The 20,131-nt window shown below is 36.2% G+C and overlaps 1 protein-coding gene across 15 annotated transcripts in view; it reads right to left on the bottom strand.

Annotated features, from left to right (window-relative positions):
* Nucleotides 1–20,131, bottom strand: part of PDLIM5 (PDZ and LIM domain 5) — a 221,504-nt gene that overhangs the window by 46,139 nt on the left and 155,234 nt on the right. For 9 of the 15 annotated variants that reach the window (XM_053217127.1, XM_053217126.1, XM_053217125.1 and 6 more), the window contains 4 exons: nucleotides 17,438–17,554; nucleotides 15,326–15,466; nucleotides 14,230–14,361; nucleotides 8,281–8,468 (listed from right to left, as the gene is read on the bottom strand). In XM_053217127.1, the coding sequence (XP_053073102.1) occupies nucleotides 8,281–8,468; nucleotides 14,230–14,361; nucleotides 15,326–15,466; nucleotides 17,438–17,554 (578 nt within the window). The remainder of the gene's footprint in view (nucleotides 1–8,280; nucleotides 8,469–14,229; nucleotides 14,362–15,325; nucleotides 15,467–17,437; nucleotides 17,555–20,131) is intronic. The other 6 variants (XM_027060960.2, XM_027060955.2, XM_027060930.2 and 3 more) reach the window with 3 other exon arrangements.

A 20,131-nucleotide genomic window follows, 5' to 3' on the forward strand; every position in this document is an offset into this window, starting at 1 on the left:
TTAATCTTTCTTGAGTACCCGTCTATGTACCACAAACTTCAATATGTGTTATATCGTTTGTGTATATATGTATACGTACATAACAACAATGTTATGGGGGACTCTTTTAGCCTCTTATTGTAACAGATAAAGAAACTGAAGGCTCAAATGCTCCATTTAGGGAACACCCCTGGCCTTCTGAATTTCATGCCCCACAGGGGAGGCACTCCTATTTTTCAGAGCCACTCCCTGTCAGCAAAGTGGGTTCGAGGAACAACAGCCCTAATCTTAATGAATTAGACATTCTCATTTTCTGTATAATTAAACTAAAGTTAGAAAACTGATGTGCTTCCAAAATCTAATGGCTCCTCATGACTTTAAGACTGGATTTGTGAAGAATATCTGACTATATTTGGTAAGACAGTAGTATTTTATATTTGCATCAAATGAACTAAACTTACCCAATATGGAATCCATAACCTACAGAGAGTCTAGGGAAAACATTACACAGCAAATTAGATCACCTACATAAACACGGGAACATATTTGTAAGTTAAACCATAAAACTTATGAAGGCTTGAAAATACCTATCTAACCACTTATTAATTATATTCAATGTGAAGATTTCAAGCATTACAAAATCTATTAGACATACAAATATAGTGAATTAAAATGTAAGTTTAAAAAAGTATAAATCCCCAATTCTGAAAACCAACAAGAAGAATGTCACCTTTTATGTATCTTCCTAGATCAAGTTAATATTTCCAAAGGGACTACTATATCTGAATTATGAAAGTATTAAAGGCACAGGGCAAGTAGGAAGCAGTATTTGCCAGCTTACATAAAACTCAAGCTTGGATTCTTACTTCTTTTGTGTCTTAACACTTTCATGCAGACTATGAACTCCTGAACGCCCTGCATCCTAAAATAGTCAGGTCTTTGCCAGTCACGGACAAGTCTGTATATGTGTGGTGGTGTATGTTAAAATACATGCCTGAGAAAAAGAAGATGATCCGATCAAACTATAATGCTGTTACAAATACACCTAGTTACTCTTTATCAACTGGTATAGCATTACTAAGTTCTTGGGTAACACAAGCTATATAACATCACAAATGAAAGGATCTAAGATTCAAAGTCAGAACTTCAGGGGAAGTAATGGAATCCTATGACAGATTCAGAACACACTAGTAGGTGTTAAAAATTCAATCAGCCCTTTCAATGCAGTTTGGGGAGGGCTATCATTTCCAAACTACATTACTCATCTGATATACAAAAGTATGTCTAATACTTATTTAAATAAATGGCTTCCAAGTGTTTTAACTACTAAAACATAGTAAGAAACACTGTGACCCAAAATACATGTTTGTATACTTACTTCCATGCATGTATAAACTAAAACCACATTTTCCTAACATGATACCTACCCTTACTACGTAAAATACTTAATACATTAAAATATTCTTATATCTTCTATTTTATTTCATTTATTTTAAATTATTTTTGAGAGAGAGAGAGAGAGTGAGTGTGTGTGCACATGCACACAAGCCAGGGAGAAGGGTAGAGGGAGAGAGAATCTCAGGCAGACCACACTCAGCGCAGAGCTGGAAAGCGGGGCTCGATCCCACGACCCTGGGATCATCACCCGAGCCAAAATCAAGAGTTTGGATGCTCAACTGACTAAGCCACCCAGGCACCCCTATTTTATTTTATTTTTTAATGAAAATACTGGCTATAATCCATTAAACTGATTTCATGATCAACCAAGCCAGTTATAGACTGCAATTTAGTAATTTTTATCTCATCCTTCTCACACAACTTTAGGAATTATGCTAAAACGACATCATTGATAAGAGTCACTATTTGAATGATTTGGGGGGGATCTTTATCCCCCACATTAGAGCACAGCTATAAACTATCAAGAGAAAGAAGCCTGAAATTCTGTGTGAGAGAAACCAATGTTTTATTCTGAGTCCACCCGCCAGCAACTGGCCTCTCCAGCTTTTGCCTCCCCTTCATTGTAGTTTTCACAATGTGAAACTACACAATGTGTAGTTTTCACAATGTAGTTTTCACAGGTGAACCATGAAGAACATGAGAACCCCCAATGAGACAGCTCTCCCCTTGTAAATCAAATAACCTTTTCATTTGCATTAGAATGCTCTTAAACTTATCAAAGAGTAAGAATAGATGCTGAGGTCTTTTTGTTTTGTTTTTCATGGTATACTATTAGGTAGAGTGGAATACAACAATTTGCATGGCTGGGCATTTTACATTTGTTTTACAATTTTTACAAAATAGTGTAAAATAAGTAACTTTTACATTGCATAGTACACATTAAATGCCAGTTTGCAGCACCTAGAGCAAGATAAACAGCAAGAGTTCTGCAAATATTTTCTAATTTGAGCTAAGCATCACGACATAATTCAACTATGATTCACAATGGCAAAACGTGTTTTCTTTTTGTAATATTAATGCTTTCTAACATTATATAATGTGTAGTATTTTATACTGCTATAGTTTTGCTCAAATTAAATTCACTTGTATTTTCTGTAAGAAGTACAGTATTTTAAATACTAACCATATGAATCATGATTATAGTTGTGTTATTTGACTGCTTTGATTAACTGCAAATTACACTCAGAGAAGACAGGATTCTGTTGCCCTCTTGTGGTAATTTTGCTGTAGTGTATTCTCCAGGAGTTCCACCTCAATTGGGATTTTTTCTTTTCACTTTAAAAGAGTGGTTATTTTAACCACAGTTTCTGAATTTCCAAAAGCAGTACATATATTTTCTGCCCTCTGCAGTGCACAAAGTTAATGTTAGTTTCTAACTCATATAGTTTTTCCCTCACTTTTAAGAAACATTCTCCTGTTCCCTTCCAATTACTACACCAAAGAGATTTTTCTTAAAATTACTCTCTATATTCTAATGCACATACAAAATAATTGCAGCAAATATCCAGTCATAGATAAACTTCAAGTAAGTGGTAAATAATTAAAAATGTATGGGCTGGAGGCGCCTCGGTGGCTCAGTCGGTTGAGCATCTGACTTTGGCTCAGGTCATGATCTCGCGGTTCTGGAGTTCAAGCCCCACATCGGGCTGGCTGCTGTCAGCCTGTCAGTGCAGAGCCCGCTTCGAATCCTCTTTCCCTCTCTCTCTGCCCACCTCCACCCCCACTTGTGCTCTTTCAAAAATTAAAAAACAAAAAAGACATTAAAAAATTAAAAAACAACAACAACAAACTATGGGGTTGAGATGTCGGCATTTTCCCCCAAGAGAACAGGTTTTGCTAAATCAATTAACAGTTCTAGAAATTTCAGAAGCTAATGATATCAGACTGAATATTTTAAGTTTTTTATTTTTGTTTTTTTTTTAAATGTTTTTTTTTTTAACGTTTATTTATTTTTGAGACAGAGAGAGAGACAGAGCATGAATGGGGGAGGGGCAGAGAGAGAGGGAGACACAGAACCAGAAGCAGGCTCCAGGCTCTGAGCCATCAGCCCACAGCCCGACGCAGGCTTGAACTCACGGACCGCGAGATCGTGACCTGAGCTGAAGTCGGACGCTTAACCGACTGAGCCACCCAGGTGCCCCTGAATATTTTAAGTTTTTGAAAGTAAGACGACAGTCATTTCTTTAAAATAGTCCAGACCATAAGCAATGGCCTATTTGTTGTTTCCCCTCTGACAAAAAATTTTAGCTTATCCTTGCAAAATTAGTAACACATAATAATTCAAAACCATTCAAAATGACACTATGAAATAAATTTTAATATAAATAATTAGTATTTGTCTAAAGATAATTTATTAATAATAAACAAAGTTAGTGTCTGATATGTTTAAACACTGGAAAATTACAAATCAAAAGATAGAATTCCTAAATTAACTAAAAAATCACTCTTACAACTGTAAAATGAGTCTTAAATAATAATAAATGATCAATCATTAAAGCAATTCTTAAAATATACATATATATATTTAAAAGCAGACCCTTCTATATATTCAATCAATACTTTTCCCAACACTGATGAGGAAAGGCTAGAATTCAGTAGCAGTCTAAGTAAAAAGCACATTCTCTAAAGAAGGACTAGAGCATTCTAAGGCAAGGTAGCATGGCATGGGTCAGTAACTTGAGATGCTTTAGTAAGGCTACGGCACAGATTACAAATTGGAAGCAGTGGGAGACGACACTGAGAAGTTAGCAGGAGCCAAAGTGAAAGTGGACTTCCGTGGTAAGTTAAGGGATGGAGAAACACAGTAAAGCATCTGCAACAGGAGAGGAACATGGGCAAATCAGAGTTCTACAAAGGTATCTGCTGCAGTATGGAGGACAGACTGATGGGGTGAGAAGAAGACAGGGAAACTACTTACAAGCTGTTTGCAATGACAAAAGCTCGGACCAAGGCAATGGCTCTCACCACAGAGAGGAGAGAAGAAACTTGAGAAATACTAAGACGTAAAATCATTAGGTGTTAGTTACTGTGAAAACGTGGGTGTAAGAGGTGGGAGGTCTCAAGATTACACTGGAGCTTTGGTGACTAGTGGATGTACCATTCCCAGGGTTAGGTAATAATATTTCTGGACATGCTGCATTTAAGGTGCCACATGGAAACAGCAAGTAGGTCAACAAATTTGAGGATATGGAGTTCAGGACTGAGAGGACCCTAAATTATCAGTGGCTAGGTTGTAAAAGGAATCTGGATGACAGATCATCCAGGGAGTGTAAAGAGTGAGAAGAGATGAAGGCTGAGGGTTTGGAACTAGAGGCACTTAAGTATATGATCCCATATTCTTGTTAAGAGGAGTCCTTTAGTCCTGTAACTATCACTTTTATTCATTTTAGGAGAAACGGGATTATTTAGTCTGCCTTGATTTTACAGATCAGAAAACAGAGGGTCAAAGAAGTTAAGTGACTTTACTTAAAGCTATTGGTAGAAGTGATTGAAAATTCAGGTTTCCAGATAAAGCCCAGGTTGTTCCCTCTTATTATTCGAATGCTCTCTCTCTATAATAAAATGAGGGATAAAAACCACATGATCATCTCATTAGATGCAGAAAAAAGTATTTGACAAAGTTCAACATCTGTTCATGATAAAAACTCTCCACAAAGTAGAATTATAGGGAATATACCTTCACATAATAAAGGCTGTTTATGACAAACCCAATGCTAACATCATATTCAATGGTGAAAAGCTAACAGCTTTTCTTCAAAGATCAAGAACAAGACAAGAATGTCCACTCTCCCCATTTTGATTCTACATAGTACATATCATAGTCCTCGTCACAGCAATCAGACAAGAGATAAAAGGCATCCAAACTGGGAAGGAGGAAGTAAAACTGTCACTATTTGCAGATGACATGATAGTATGTATAGAAAAGCCTAAAAACTCCACCAAATAACTCTCAGAACTAATAAAAAAATTTAGTAAAGTTGCAGGATACAAAATTAATGCACAAAAATCTGTTGCATTTCTATACACTAATGAACTACCAGAAAGAGAAATAAAGAAAATAATCCCATTTGCAACTGCACCAAAAATAATAAAATACCTAGAAATAAACTTAACCAAGAAGGTAAAAGAACTGTGAACTCTGAAAACTATAAACGCTGATGAAAGAAACTGAAGATTATACAAACAAATGGGAAGGTATTCTATATTCATGAACTGGGAGAGTTACTATTGTTAAAAATATCCATACTACTCAAACAATCTACAGATTCAATACAATCCCTATCAAAATCCAAATAGTATTTTTCACAAAACTAGACCAAACAATTCTAAAATTTGTATAGAAAAAGAGAAGACCCTGAATAGACAAAGCAATGTTGAGAAAAAGGAGCAAAGCTGTAGGTATCACAGTCCCAATTTTTTTTAAGTTTATTTATTTATTTTTCAGAGCAGGGGAGGGGCAAAGAGAGAGGGAAAGAGAGAATCCCAAGCAGGCTCTGAACTGTCAGTGCAGAGACCAATGTGGGGCTCGATCCCATGAACCATGAGATCATGACCTGAGCTGAAATCAAGAGTCAATGGCTGAACTGATTGAGCCATCCACGTGCCCCATAGCCCCAGATTTTAAAGTATACCACAAAGCTATAGTAGTCAAAACAGTATGGTACTGGCTGGCAAAAACACAGACACACAGATCAATGGAATAATAGATACAGATCCCAGAATGAAACCCATGCTTATACGATCAATTAATCTACAACAAAGGAGTCAAGAACACACAATAGGGGGAAAGATAGTTTAATCTCTTCAATAAATATTCCTGGGAAAACTGGACAATTAAATGCAAAAGAATGAAAGGGGACCACTTTCTTATACCATACAGAAAAGTAACTCAAAACAGATTAAAGATCTGTGAGACCTGTGGGGCACCTGGGTGACTTCAGCTCAGCTCAGGTCATGATTTCAGGTTCATGGATTTGAGCTCCATGTCAGACTCTGTGCTGACAGCTTAGAGCCTGGAGTCTGCTTCAGATTCTGTTTCCCTCTCTCTCTCTGCCCCTCCCCCTGCTCATGCTCTGTCTCTCAAAAAATAAAAAAAATGTTAAAAAAAAGAAAAAAAAAAGAAAAAGATCTGTGAGACCTGAAACCCTAAAACTCCTTAAAAAACACAGGCAGTAATCTCTTTGACATCAGGCTTCACAACATTTTTCTAGTTACATCTTCTCTGGCAAGGAAAACAAAAGCCAAAATAAACTATTGGGACTACACCAAAATCAAGGAAGGAAATCATTAATAAAATGAAAAGGCAACCTACTGAATGGGAGAGGATATTTGCAAATGATCTATCTAATAAGGTGTTAATATCTAAGATATATAAAGAATTTAAACAAGTCAACACCAAAAAACAAATAATCCGATAAAAAATGGGCAGAGGACTTCAATAAAAATTTTTCCAAGAAGACATACGGATGCCAAGAGACACATGAAAAGATGCTCAACATCACTAATCACCAGGCAAATGCAAATCAAAACCACAATGACATCTCACCTTCCACCTGTCAGAATGGCTAAAATCAAAAAGACAAGACATAACAAGTGTTGGCAAGGATATGGAGAATAGGGAACTCTTGTGCACTACTGGTGGGAATGCAATTTGGTTCAACCACGGTGGAAAAGAGTATGGACATTCCTCAAAAACCTAAAAATAGAAATATCATATGATCTAGTAATTCCACTACTGGGTATTTACCCAAAGAAAACAGAAATATTATTTCAAAAAAATATATGCAATCCCTTTGTTTACTGTAGCATTATTTATAATAACCAACATGTGAAAGCAGCCCAGGTGTCCATCAACAGATGAACGGATAAAAAAGACGTGGTGTGTATATATATATATATATAATAGAACTCAGCCATAAAAAAGAATGAGATCCTGCCTTTTGGTAACACCATGGATGGACCTGGAGGGTAAATAAGTCAGAGAAAGACAAATACCATAGGATTTCACTTATGTGTGGAATTAAAAAAAAAAATGAATAAACAGATAAATAAACACAGAATCATAATACAGAGAACTAAATGGTGGTTGCCAGAGGGTAAGGGCACTGAGGGGCTGGGTGAAATAGGTGAAAGGGACTAACAAGTACAAATTTCCAGTTATAAAATAAGTCACAGGGATAAAAAGTACAGCATAGGGTATCTATGGTCAATAATATGTTATATGGTGACAAACAGTAACTACATTTATTGTGGTGAGTACAGCATAATGTATAGAACTGTCAAAACACTATGTGGTACAGCTGAAAATACATAACGTTATATGTCAACTGTACTTAAATAAATTAAAATTAAATAGAATTAAAATAAAATAAAATATGTGCTCTTTTTGGTACTGTAACCTTCTTGCAATTCTGCCTCATAAATCTTCAGATGACAAGAAGGCAAAGATTCCTTCTTCAGTGGTTGATGACAATAAATGCTTCTGTTGTTGTTATTTTGTATATATCATCAAAACTAAAATGCTGTATTTCCAAGGCTAAACTTCCATCAATACAGTTCGTTAGTAAGACCCCAAGTTTACAATTCACACATGTTTCTTGAGTAATCTGGGAAACAAAGAAATTGCTATAATTATGAGTAGCAAATGGCAACTCTATCGAACACACACACAGAACGTTTATGAGACACCTCAGAGGAAACTAGCTATAGCTAGTCTATGCAGTCCTTTTTAAAGCTGAGATGGTCAAGAATGGGTTTCGCCAGTGAATTCTATCATACGTCCTAGAAGATATTTTCATAATTACACTTAAGAAAAACAAAAAGCAAGGGATTTCTTTGGCCCACCTGCTTGGTTTGGCTGTTGCCAGCTTGGAGATTTGATAACGTTGGTGGATCCTGGAGGTTTGAAGGCAGCAGCAGTTGTGAGACCAGCCACCCCTGGTCTAGTGGCCGCTGGGCTCTCCTGTCTCTCAGGCATGCTCCGAGCTGAAGCTACTGATGGGACCAATTGCTGAGGAGTCTCCTGGGTGTTGCTAGAAAGGAAACAAGGAAACGCTTTGGTGAAGTGATAGCAGTCTGACTTAGCAATAAGCCTTTCTTTTCTCAATCTATTAAATCTCTAAGGAAAATAAAAATATTAATGGATATTTTAAAAAAGAAAACCGTGACTGAGGGACTATCTTTCTTTGAAACAAACAAAACAAAACAGGAAAGGAGGAAAGGAATCAGATTACATTTGTTCACTACTTTGCAAATTCTCTTTAAAAGGTCTACCAGGAGAAATTAGGCTATTAAAACATTGTTACACCCAATCCCTTCAAAAAAGAAGCTATTTCTCTCTTCCTATTCTTATTTCAACATTTCAGAAGAGTCACCTGGATTAAAACAATTAGTAAAGAATCCCTGATAATCTCTATGAAATGGCATAGATATCTCTTCCCCCTCCTTCTCACATTCTTCTGGAGTTTTATGAACTAAGTTTTCCTGACATCTTAACAGTCACTCTTTTCACTCACATACTTACTCACTTATTCATTCATTGAATAAACATTTAAGCACCTATTACATGCCAGACATTGTGCTCAGCACTGGCCACAGAGTGGTAAACAAGAGATAACATCCCCTGCTTAATAGAACATACAATGTTGTATGTTCATAACACAGATAAACAAGACAAAACCGCCACTGTCCTCACTCAAAGTTATTTACTTGCATAACAGGAGGCCTCATCTGTGCTGGTTCCAGTTTGACTTAGAAGACCATATGGCTTTTTATTACCCTGTCATTTGTTATTTATAATTACATATTGTCATTTCAAAAAAATTCATTTTAAGTAGCTCAAATTATAAAATATGTACTTTGGAATGATATAATACTATAGCAGTTCCTCTCAAGTGAAGTATCACAATAATAATTATTGTAACAACAATAAGAATACATTATACTAACTTCTGAACAAAAATCAAGGTACTGGTTGCTTAAATAATTCCATGCACAGAAACTCAAGTCCTTCCATAATTGAAACAAACAGCTGGAGGAATAGATCAATAAAGATAGGATACTAATTAATGACCAGTGAAATAAGTGCCCTTAATTATACTGCTTCGGTTGAGATTATTTCAATGAAAAGAAATTTCAAATTCAATCATGACCACTCTACTACCATTCTAGGGGCTCCTGGGCACCTGGGGTGGTGTGGGTGACTTCAGTCGATTGAGCATCCAACTCTTCATTTCAGCTCAGGTCAAGATCACAAGGTTCATGAGATTGAGCCCTATAGCCTGCTTAGGATCCTCTCTCCCTCTTTCTCTCTGCCCCTTTCTCTCTCTCTCTCTCTTCCTCAATCTCTCTCTCTCTCTCTCTCTCCTTTTCTCTCAAAAAAAATGAGTAAACTTAGGAAAAAAAAAAAAAAGAATACCTAATTTTTCCAACGCTCTTGAATCTGGGATGAAAACTAACAAAGCAGACCTGAAACTGCCTAGTCTTAGGAAGGCCACTTGTAAGGTTGGCCTCTAACTGGCATTTGAGAACTTGGCCGGTAAACAGTTTCCTACAATCATATAAAACTTTTTTTCTAAAAGATAAGAGTAGCTCACTGTGCCTAAACTGTATAAACAACATGGTTTATGCTGAACACCTGCTTTCCTTCTGAGAGTCTGGACTCACGGTATAAACTAGGCACAGGGTGACAAAATAAGGAGCCCCAATAAAAGTTTGTCTTGGGCGCCTGGGTGGCTCAGTCAGTTGAGCGTCTGACTTCAGCTCGCGTCTGACTTCAGGTCATGATCTCATGGTTCATGGGTTCCAGACCTAAGTTGGGGTCTGTGCTGATGGCTCAGAGCCTGAAGCCTGCTTCAGATTCTGTGTCTCTCTCTCTCTGCCCCTGCCCTGCTTGCCCACATTCTGTCTCTCCCTGTCTTCCTCTCTCAAAAATAAACATCAAAAAAAAAGTTAAAAAAAAAAAGTTTGTCTTACGTACTCAGTTGCTAATGAGCTTTTCCAGTAAACAACATTGTGCACGTTTTGTCACAGCTCACTGCTATAGGAAGGAACACATCCTGTGTGACCTCACTGAGAAAGGACTTTTGGAAACTTGAGTGTCTTTTCTTCTGGACTTGATCCCATGTACCCTTTCCCCTTGCTGATTTTGCTTTGTGTTCTTGTACCATAATAAATCTTAGTCATAAGTACAACTATATACCCAGTTCTGTAAGTCCTCTAGTGAATCATCAAACCTGGGGGTGGTCCTGGGGTGCCTCTGACACTAAACAGTTTTGAAAAATCATACTAGAGCTAGTTTAACTTTCTTGAAATATCATTCCCTATTATTGTTCTCTCAAATTCAAGTGTAACAGAGCCATCACCTTCTTTATTTTTTAAAAAAATTTTTAATGTTTATTTTTGAGAGAGAGACAGAATTGAGTGGGGGAGGGGCAGAGAGAGGGAAACACAGAATCTGAGGCAGGTTCCAGGCTACGCGCTGTCAGCACAGAGTCCAACGCGGTGCTCAAAATCACGAACCGTTGAAATAATGACCTGAGCCGAAGTTGGAGGCTCAACCGACTGAGCCACCCACGTGCCCCTAAGATGTTTAAATCTTAAACAATACTCTTTAGATACAAAGTGTGAGCAGGAAATTATAAAGACAGACCTTATAAAATTCTAGGGGCACCTGGGTGGCTCAGTCAGTTAAGCATCCAACTCATGATTTTGGCTTAGGTCATGATCTGATGGTTCATGAGTTCCAGGCTCTGTGCTGACAGTTCAGAGGCTGCTTGAGATTCTCTCTCTCTCCCTCTCTCTGTCCCTCCCCTGCTCACTCTCACTCTCTCTCAAAAATAAATAAATAAACTTTTTAAAAAGTTCTAAATTATAAGAAAGAAAGCTGTTCCATTTACGTTTAAATTCAGGACTGTCAGCAGAGCTCAACATTCCCAGGGGAAATAGATCTCTACTTAAAAAATTTAATGTAGTAATGAAAGAATATTAGGTTTTATTGAGACAATCATATATCTGAATAAATAATGCTTAGGTCCGTAAAAAAGCTAACTTCTTTTTTCCTAATTTTTAGTATTAGCTACTACTTAGAGAAAATACATAAACAATAGGTATCGCTGTACTGAAGATTAAAGAGTTAATAAAGCCACTGGCTATATTATTTTATATTTGGGAATAAAATGTTATAATAATCACTAACAGAAAAATATTTTTAATTAATGACTAATTTATTAATACAGTGGCATGATTACTTAGATTAGTATCTTATTTCTGGAATTATGACTCATATATATTTTTTCTAAATTTAAGTTGTTGAAGATATACCTATATTCTAAACAAAATTAAAATGCCTTCTAAAGGATTCTAATAAGCAAACCAGAATAAATCCATAAATACCTTTAGCTAATTCCACAAAAGCTAAGGATCAAATATAGTCATTTTTACTAGTCTGTCAAATAAATAAGCACTGAAATATTAAATGGAAATGACTTCCATCTCAAGAATACCAAAGTGTTTGTTTCATATTACAAAAACTCAACACAGAAAAACACACTAACAGAGCAAAGGTTTCTTTACAAAACTGACCTGTTGAGAAAAAAGAAAAAGGAAGAAAAGTGAACTTTCAGTGTCTGGAACCTGATTTATTTTGAGTTTACATTCCTTTCCCACATTTGTTTAACTATTACAACAAATAAATTTCGGCTGCAGATTGACAACAGTTGGAAATTTTGTTTATTTTCAACGGAAAAACTGTTCAAAAAATACTCCTGAGGTAAATTTTATTCTAATTATATATTTAATTTTTTAAAAAAACCCAACCATACATCACAGGTTTAATTATCAATGTTTAAACTAAACAGTTTTTGGCTAAAGTGTTACCAAAAAATTAATATACTAGTAGACTCTGAAGTAGTAGGAAAGGAATATTTCTGGAAGGATCATCATCATTATAAGCATTCTTCTGTCAAAACTCTAAAAAACGACCTAGACAAAGAGAGAAGCCATGAGCCTCCTTCCTTCCTGAACTGTGTTTGCAAGAAATTTTTTCCTAAGCAAAATTTTTTACCTTAAGACTTTTTTGTATCAAAATTCAAAATGCTGAATATACTACAATAGAAAGAAACAAGTTTGGTGGTATACTATACTTTATTATAATTTTAGAGATTATTCTCTTAGAAAAGGAAAAATAAGAGATAAGACATGTGACTGTCCCAACTGCTTTTTTTTCTCACTTAAGTTCACTAAGGTCTCCTCAGAGAACCAAATGTTCCTGCTGTTGTAGAATGCCAACTCACTTATCTTGTTGAAAATCATTTCCCTTCCCAAATACCGAAATATGTTTAGTTTGTGCCTATTGCATGGATAGTGTCAGTCAGCCCATTACTGCATGCACATCTTTTTTGTTTTTTAAACAAGAAGTTTATTTAAACAACAAAATGTTTTACTTGAAGGGAAAACTATCTAGGATTCACTTATTTCAGAATAATCTATCTCTACTTAAAGACAGACTGCATGTAAAAGCTATGTATGAAAATGTCAAAACTGTCCTTGTTTTTGCAATGGTAAATGAAAACAAACATTAAAATTCTCTCATCAAGCAAGGGTTGCAAGAATTTTAATGTTATTCTTTTATATTAAATAGTGAGTGCAAAATAACTTACTGGAATATGAAGATAAGGGCTGACTGAGCATGGCACTAATGAAGGGAATATTGTCTCATAACTAGTATTTTTCTCCATCTTATTTCCGTTTTCCCCATCCCATCTCCACTTGATATCAATCAAAACATATCATTGGTCACTTAGTTTTTTAAAAATGCAATAGGTACTTTTCTGGAGAGAATATCTAGAACATTCCATTAAGTTCTCTAAGGGACTTTTTATTCTCAGTGTGGTCAGTAGCCTGTCTCTGTACAGAGTTAGCTCTGATGATGAAAGATTTCTGCTCAATTAACACTCACAATTCCACAAATATAAAATTATTTGGGGAGGTTTTTTTTCCTTAGAGAAAAATGGACAATGATCTCTCTCCCTCTATTTAAACATCCTCCTAAAAAGTCATAATTAAGTATATTGAAAACCTCCATAGCAGTGGATAGGCTCTAAACACATAATCAGTGGATGGCCCAAATCATATCAGGTTTTTACTAATTATAGTCTTGTTGTATACCCCATCATTAATTTTATGTTCCATCAGAAATGATTTTATACAGTTATTTCATTAAGATTACACCTTTAGTGAACACTTGGGATATTTTTATTTTTTATATTATGCCTAATAATTTTTGGCATCATGGTTAAGTTTAGTAAAAAAATTAATTTTGTGTTTCAGAATTTCCCAGATATGGTGAAATTGTTGTTTGCCCCAGTAAAAACTTCGTATTAAGTACTATAAGTAGTAGCCAATCAAAATGAATTGTTTTATTATTCTTTTTCATTTCTGCAAAAGGTATAAAGGTATATCTTACTAAACATTTGATTATTCTAGTAGAGCTACATGCACGCAATAAAAGGGTTCCACTATAATTTAAATACTTGCAAAACTACTAATAATTTCATACCAACATCAAATGTGCTATTAAAAAATGTCACAAGGGGTTAAAAGGAAAGTTAATGACCATACAAAATAACATGCTTATGCAATAAGCATTGCACTGAATTTACAGTTAATTTAAAACTGAACACAAATCCGCTCTAGGACTTTCTCATCTGGCTTATTAATATAGTGGTTAAGTGTTAGAGAGAAAGCAGTATATTTCACAGCAAACCACCACTGTGATATGCGCTGCCACAGTACCTTGCTTCCTTAACATGGATAGAGCCAGTTGACTTCCTGGAGGCCTGGAGGTACGAAAAAGCTAAAGGCTTGGAAACAGGGCTGATGCTAAGTGCATCCAAGAGTGTGTGATATTTATCAGGACTGGAGAGCCTGGTGAGCATTCAGAAAGAGGTTTAAGACAAAACATCACAGGACCAATAGCAAAAAGTAGTTTTTACAGTCTATGATTGGAAACATTTTCAGAAAGAGCTACAGACAGAAGCATTTTACAGACAGGCAGAAAAAACAAAGCAGTAGAAAGAGGATAAAAAGAAGGGCAAAGAGTATTCTATTATTTGACTCATTCATATGGAAATGACTAGATTTTCACCAAAGTTTAGATTGAGACAATCTTTTAGAAAGCATGTAAAGCTATAAAGACTACTAGACATTATGTAAAAACAGAATCTCACAAAAATAAAAAGTTACTATTCTTTTTGGGGGAGGAGGGGTGTTAGAATAGTTTGACTAGATCACCCTCAAATACAATCAGTTTGTGGGAGAAGAGAATACCAATAGAAACTTAAAATATCTACTGATAGTTCATTCTGTTTCAGATTATGAAAAACTAAAAATTATACAAACCCCACAACATGCAACTGAGAAGTATCCTAGACAAATGGCAGTAATGGAAAGAGATGAACAGGTGATTTAAAGAAAAACCAGATTTAAAGAAAAAACAGGGGTGCCTGTGTGGCTCAGTCAGTTAAGCGTCCGACTCTTGGTTTCGGCTCAGGTCATGATCTCACGGTATCATGGGTTCAAGCCCTGCCTTGGGCTCCGTGCTGACAGTGCAGAGCCTGCCTAGGATTCTCTCTCCCTCTTTCTCTGCCCCTCCCCCCACTTGTGCTGTCTCTGTCTCTCTCAAAATAAAAAAAATAAACTTAAAAAAAGAAAAACCAGTAAGAAACACTGTGGGAGAGGTCTATGACCCGGGTAAAACGTTCACAACACAATCAAGGTCTCACACAGAGCTGTGACTGTTTCAAATGGCTATGTCTTCTTTGAGGGGACCTGTAAGGCTGTGAAAAGTGTTGGAAATCACACAAGACACACCCTGCACATAAAGCTCTACCTGGTTTTTGCAGCAAGAACAGCAGACACAGTAGCAGCTGCGCTGCTCAGAGCCGCAGCACTGTATCTAGCAGGAGAAGAGAAGGTAGAAAAGTTTCGAAAACCTTCCAAAGAACTTGTTGCCACACTGCTTATGTTGCTGCTTAAATTGATAGGTAGGGAAGGGAAAAAAAGAGGAGAGGAACAAAAAGGGAAAGTGAGAAGAGGTAGCATAATAAAGGTCAGATAGTAAACATTCTACATTAATAGACATTATAAAGGTACAATACAGAAGTGTAACAGAAGGTCAGGTCATTTATTTACTGTTATGATTTCTCATGGAAATTAAAATTTGATATATAATCCTCCATAAAACTGATTTTTGAGATACAAATGCTTTTGAATGTATTTAACTTCTGACTCTAATCCTATTTAAAGTTAAATCAATATCATACATCACACATGTGAGGATTGATTTGTCAGCATCTAAGTAGAAAATAAATCTAAACATGATGTTTTGAATTTCTGTAAGCAGAGAAAGGAAGGTTATGTCAATTTCTCTAAAAAGCCTCTACGTAAAGAGCTTTACCTTAGAGATGATATACACCCAGAGCCTGACATTTTAATGAGACTGTGCTTTCAAGAGAAGCAGGTACAACCAGCTGCCTATTCAGAAGCAGCAATACATATTAAAAGGAATAAGAAATAACTTTAAAATATTGAGAATGAACCTCTTTGGGGAAGAAAAGCACCCCTGTAAAATAAACAGCACAGTTTAAGTGAATATGACTAAAACACCACTCTCCCTAATGTTCTATACTCCTATTTTCAGTTAGCTCTGTCAAGACTCAAAAATGCTGGTACAAAATTTTATTTCCAGAACTCTTATGATTAAAATAATAATATTTTCCTTTGGTCTTTTAGAAAAGGTCAAACACCTGGACAGGAATTAACATTCCATCATTAGGGCTGTGATATTTTTCAAGTTGGTTATCAACTTGAAATTGAGAATTTCTTTTTTATTAAGTAAAAAGAAAATCTAAAATGCACAGCATGAAACCTATGGTCTCTCCTCCTCCTTTATGCGTGCAAGTTATTAATAAACATTCTCACCATTCTATGACCACTTTTTTCACAAATGGTGACAGTGGCCACCTCCAACACAAAGCAAGTATGTGCCAAACTCAACTCAGGTTAATTTAAATGAGAGCTCAGGTGTCTGAAACGGTCTTTTCTCCTTGTCGGAAGGATTTGATAATCCATTATTCCTAGTTCCACTGGCTATAACTTTACAAACCGTTAGAAAGCAAATTAAAGAGCAGTGGCAAGCCATTTTTAAAAATTATACAGAGTTGTTTGAGTATAATGTTTTCCCAAGCCTATAATTTAACTGAACTGTAGCGCTATGTTTTAGCAACTGTCATGAATGGCTAGGAAAGAAAGAATGGGGCGAGAAAAGAGAAAAGAAAGATGCTATTAGTGTCAGAGTAGGGTAACATGAGTGTCATGCAATGTGGATGAATCAAGTTACCAAATGCCTCAATTGTGAATTTCTCGATTACTCTGCATCTTTCAGGCAATGGGTACTATTGGGGGGAAGTAATGGAGAATAATAAGAAACTTAAGTCTATTTAAAAAAGAAAAGGAAACTGTAATGAATTTCTTTCATGGCATTGTATCATAAATATTCATATAAAAGGACTTAGCATGAGTGCAGTCCTGTACAATCTTACAAGTAACCTCAATATCTTTAGAATACGTGTGGGCACCCAGAACATAAGATCTCTAGTGCTCTAGAGATGCTCTAGTGATGCTCTAGTGATGCTCTAATTCAGTAGACTTATAACAAACTCAAGGGAGCTGACTTTCCAAATCACAACGAATAAATAGAAGGCATAGACCCTAACTCTATATTTATGTTTGAATCTGAACAAAAGAGAGAGAGAAAAAGAGAGAGAAACATAAAATCAATGTAAAGCGGTGTTCCACAGCTGAACGCCAAGCTTTCTTGTCTATATATTAATGATGTCAGTTCTGTAATCTACGATCACTTGTTCCCTTTTAGTCCATTTTAGTATTTAATTGCACCATCAGCATTAAAATTTAGACATACCAAAAAGGAAAAAAAAACTACCTAGAATATGTAGTCACTTTGGAGAGTGTGGCTACTTGGCTACCAATATGTAAAACCTGAGGTGCTGCAGGTCGGGGAGGTCCACTCCTACGTAGGTCTTCCCAAGAACTGTCAAACCTAAGTTTTCAGAAGCAAAATAAGCAAGGCAAAGGAAATATTAAGGAAAAGTACAGACACTTATCATCTATCCACCTTTTAAGTACACTGGTTCCATTTGGGAAAAACTCCAGCTTTTGTTCTTTAACTTCATATCTGCAAAAAGTTAAAACCAAAACCAACACCCTCACCATCACCAAACAGAGGCTGTCCCCATCCCCCATTTTTTTTTAACATGGCTACCTCTGTGTGGGAGAAAGGTGGATGGGAATTCCCACACACCTAGTCCCAACACTGTGTATTATGTACTATGTAGGTATCCAATACAAAGTACAAAAGACGATGTACTTTGCATGCTTCAGGGAAGTTAGGCTCCACAAAATTAATTCAGTTGCCCAATATCATATACCTAGTAAGGGTCAGGTGGAATTTGAACCAGGTCTGTCTGTACTATTTCCACTACATAATTCTTTCCAGCATCTTGTGGGGTGGCTGTCTGAGTAGGGCACTGCAAGAAAGCAACTAAAAACATCCTATCAAGTCAGAATGCTGTGCTTGCAGATCTGGAATTACACAGATGTTTATCTCCATGGAAACAAAGTATTTTATCCAGTCACACAACAAATGCTTGCATGCAATTGTGTTGCTTTATTTTTTACTTTGTTTTTCTCCTGTCCATACCATTTTTTCTTCTGAATGCCAGAATTAAATTTTAGAAGAACTATCACCAGGTTAAAAAAAAATGAAAAATTCAGTGTGAGGCTTGAAAGAAGAAAACACAATGTGTAACACTTTGGGAAGAAAAAATAAATAGGAGAAATACAAAATTTCCCATTGTTTAAAAAAAAAAAAAGAGCCTGTGAATAAAAAAATAGGTCAGTCGTGTTACATGGATTTTCAGAATAGAAAATGGAACACTAAGACAGAAATAGAAAGGGAGAGAAGTTATATTCCCACTTTTTATTTAGCATTGGTCATACCTTTACCAGAGTGTTGAAAAACAAGGTAGATAACTAAAGAAAAATGTCATGGTAGAATTTAGGTATCATTTAAGAGACAGAGTAGAAATGTTAAACAATAAGAACTGTAAATCCTATATCAGGCGTCAGCAAACCATGACTATCGGACCAAATAAATTAAGAGTGGTTTTCATATTTTAAAATGCTTTTTATAATTTTTTAAAAATTTATTATTTATTTTGAGAAAGAGAGAGAGCACACAAGTCGGGGAGAGGCAGAGAGAAAAAAATCCCAAGCAGGCTCCGCACTGTCAGCACAGACCCTGATGTGGGGCTAAACTCCTGAACTGTGAGATCATGACCTGAGCCAAAATCAAAATGCTCAACTACCTGAGCCACCCAGGAGCCCCTAAATGGTTTTTCTTATTTTAATGAAAAAAAGGAGCGCCTGGGTGGCTCAGTCAGTTAAGCATCCAACTTCGGCTCAGGTCATGCATGATCTCACAGTTCACGTGTTTGAGCCCCACGTGGGTCTCTGTGCTGACAGCCCAGAGCCTGGAGCCTGCTTCAGATTCTGTGTCTCCCTCTCTCTCTGCCCCTCCCCACTAGCACTCTGTCTCTCTCAAAATCATGAACATTAAGAACATTTCAAAAAACTGAAAAGAATAATAACATTCCATGATACATGAAAATTACATGAAATTCAAACTTCAGCTCTCAGACAGTTTTAATGAACTTTAAATAAAGCTTTATGGAAAGCAGCCAGGTTCTCTCATTTACATATGTCTAGGGCTTTTACACTACACACACAGGTTAGCAGCTGTGACAGGCCAGGTGGCTCACAAAACCTAACATATTTACTATCTATCTGGATCTTTACAAAAACAGTTTGCTGACCCCTGTCCTAGAGATAACATCTCTACACAGCTACCAGAGTAAACTTTTAACAACACAAATCTGACCCTGTCTGTCGCTGAGCAGCACTGCTCTAAAGACACTTGTGGTTTTGGGCTCCCTATTCTCCAGTAAGAGCTCTTCCTTTCTGCCCTGCTCCAATCCAACTGCTTTTTCCTTTCTTCCTGAGAAAGGCCAAGTTTCTCCCCACCTCTAGGACTCTGCACAGTCTGCTACCACTCACTTTCTATACCTACCTCTCTACCATACCTTCACTGGGCTAATTCCTAAGCGTGCTTCTGGCCTCAGTTTAAATGTCACCTTCTCAGGGAGGTCTCAATAATTCCCCAAATCACCTTAGGTTGCCCAGGTCCTATGCTTTCAAAATACCTTGTACTTTTTCTTCACAGAACTTGTTACTAATGAAATCATATAGTCTGTGGGGTTATTTGTTTAAATCTGGATTCCCTCATTAAATTAGAAGCTCCCTGAGGTTAGGGACCATTATGTTTACTGGTATAAGTGAAGTGCTTACCACAATGTAAACAATAAATATTTGTTGAATAAATGCATGAATGAAACTTACTGTTTTCAAATACAGAAGTCACTTACAATATACATATATTTCTTAGAAAATACTTGTACCTTCTAAAGACTATATAGCAATCAGGTTAAACAGGTACTATAATACTGCCTAAGCAGGAAGGGTCACATCATCTAAGAAATTACTAGACCTCTAAAAGTAT

Source organism: Acinonyx jubatus, chromosome B1 (genome assembly GCF_027475565.1).
Source record: "Acinonyx jubatus isolate Ajub_Pintada_27869175 chromosome B1, VMU_Ajub_asm_v1.0, whole genome shotgun sequence".
Lineage (NCBI taxonomy): Eukaryota > Metazoa > Chordata > Mammalia > Carnivora > Felidae > Acinonyx > Acinonyx jubatus.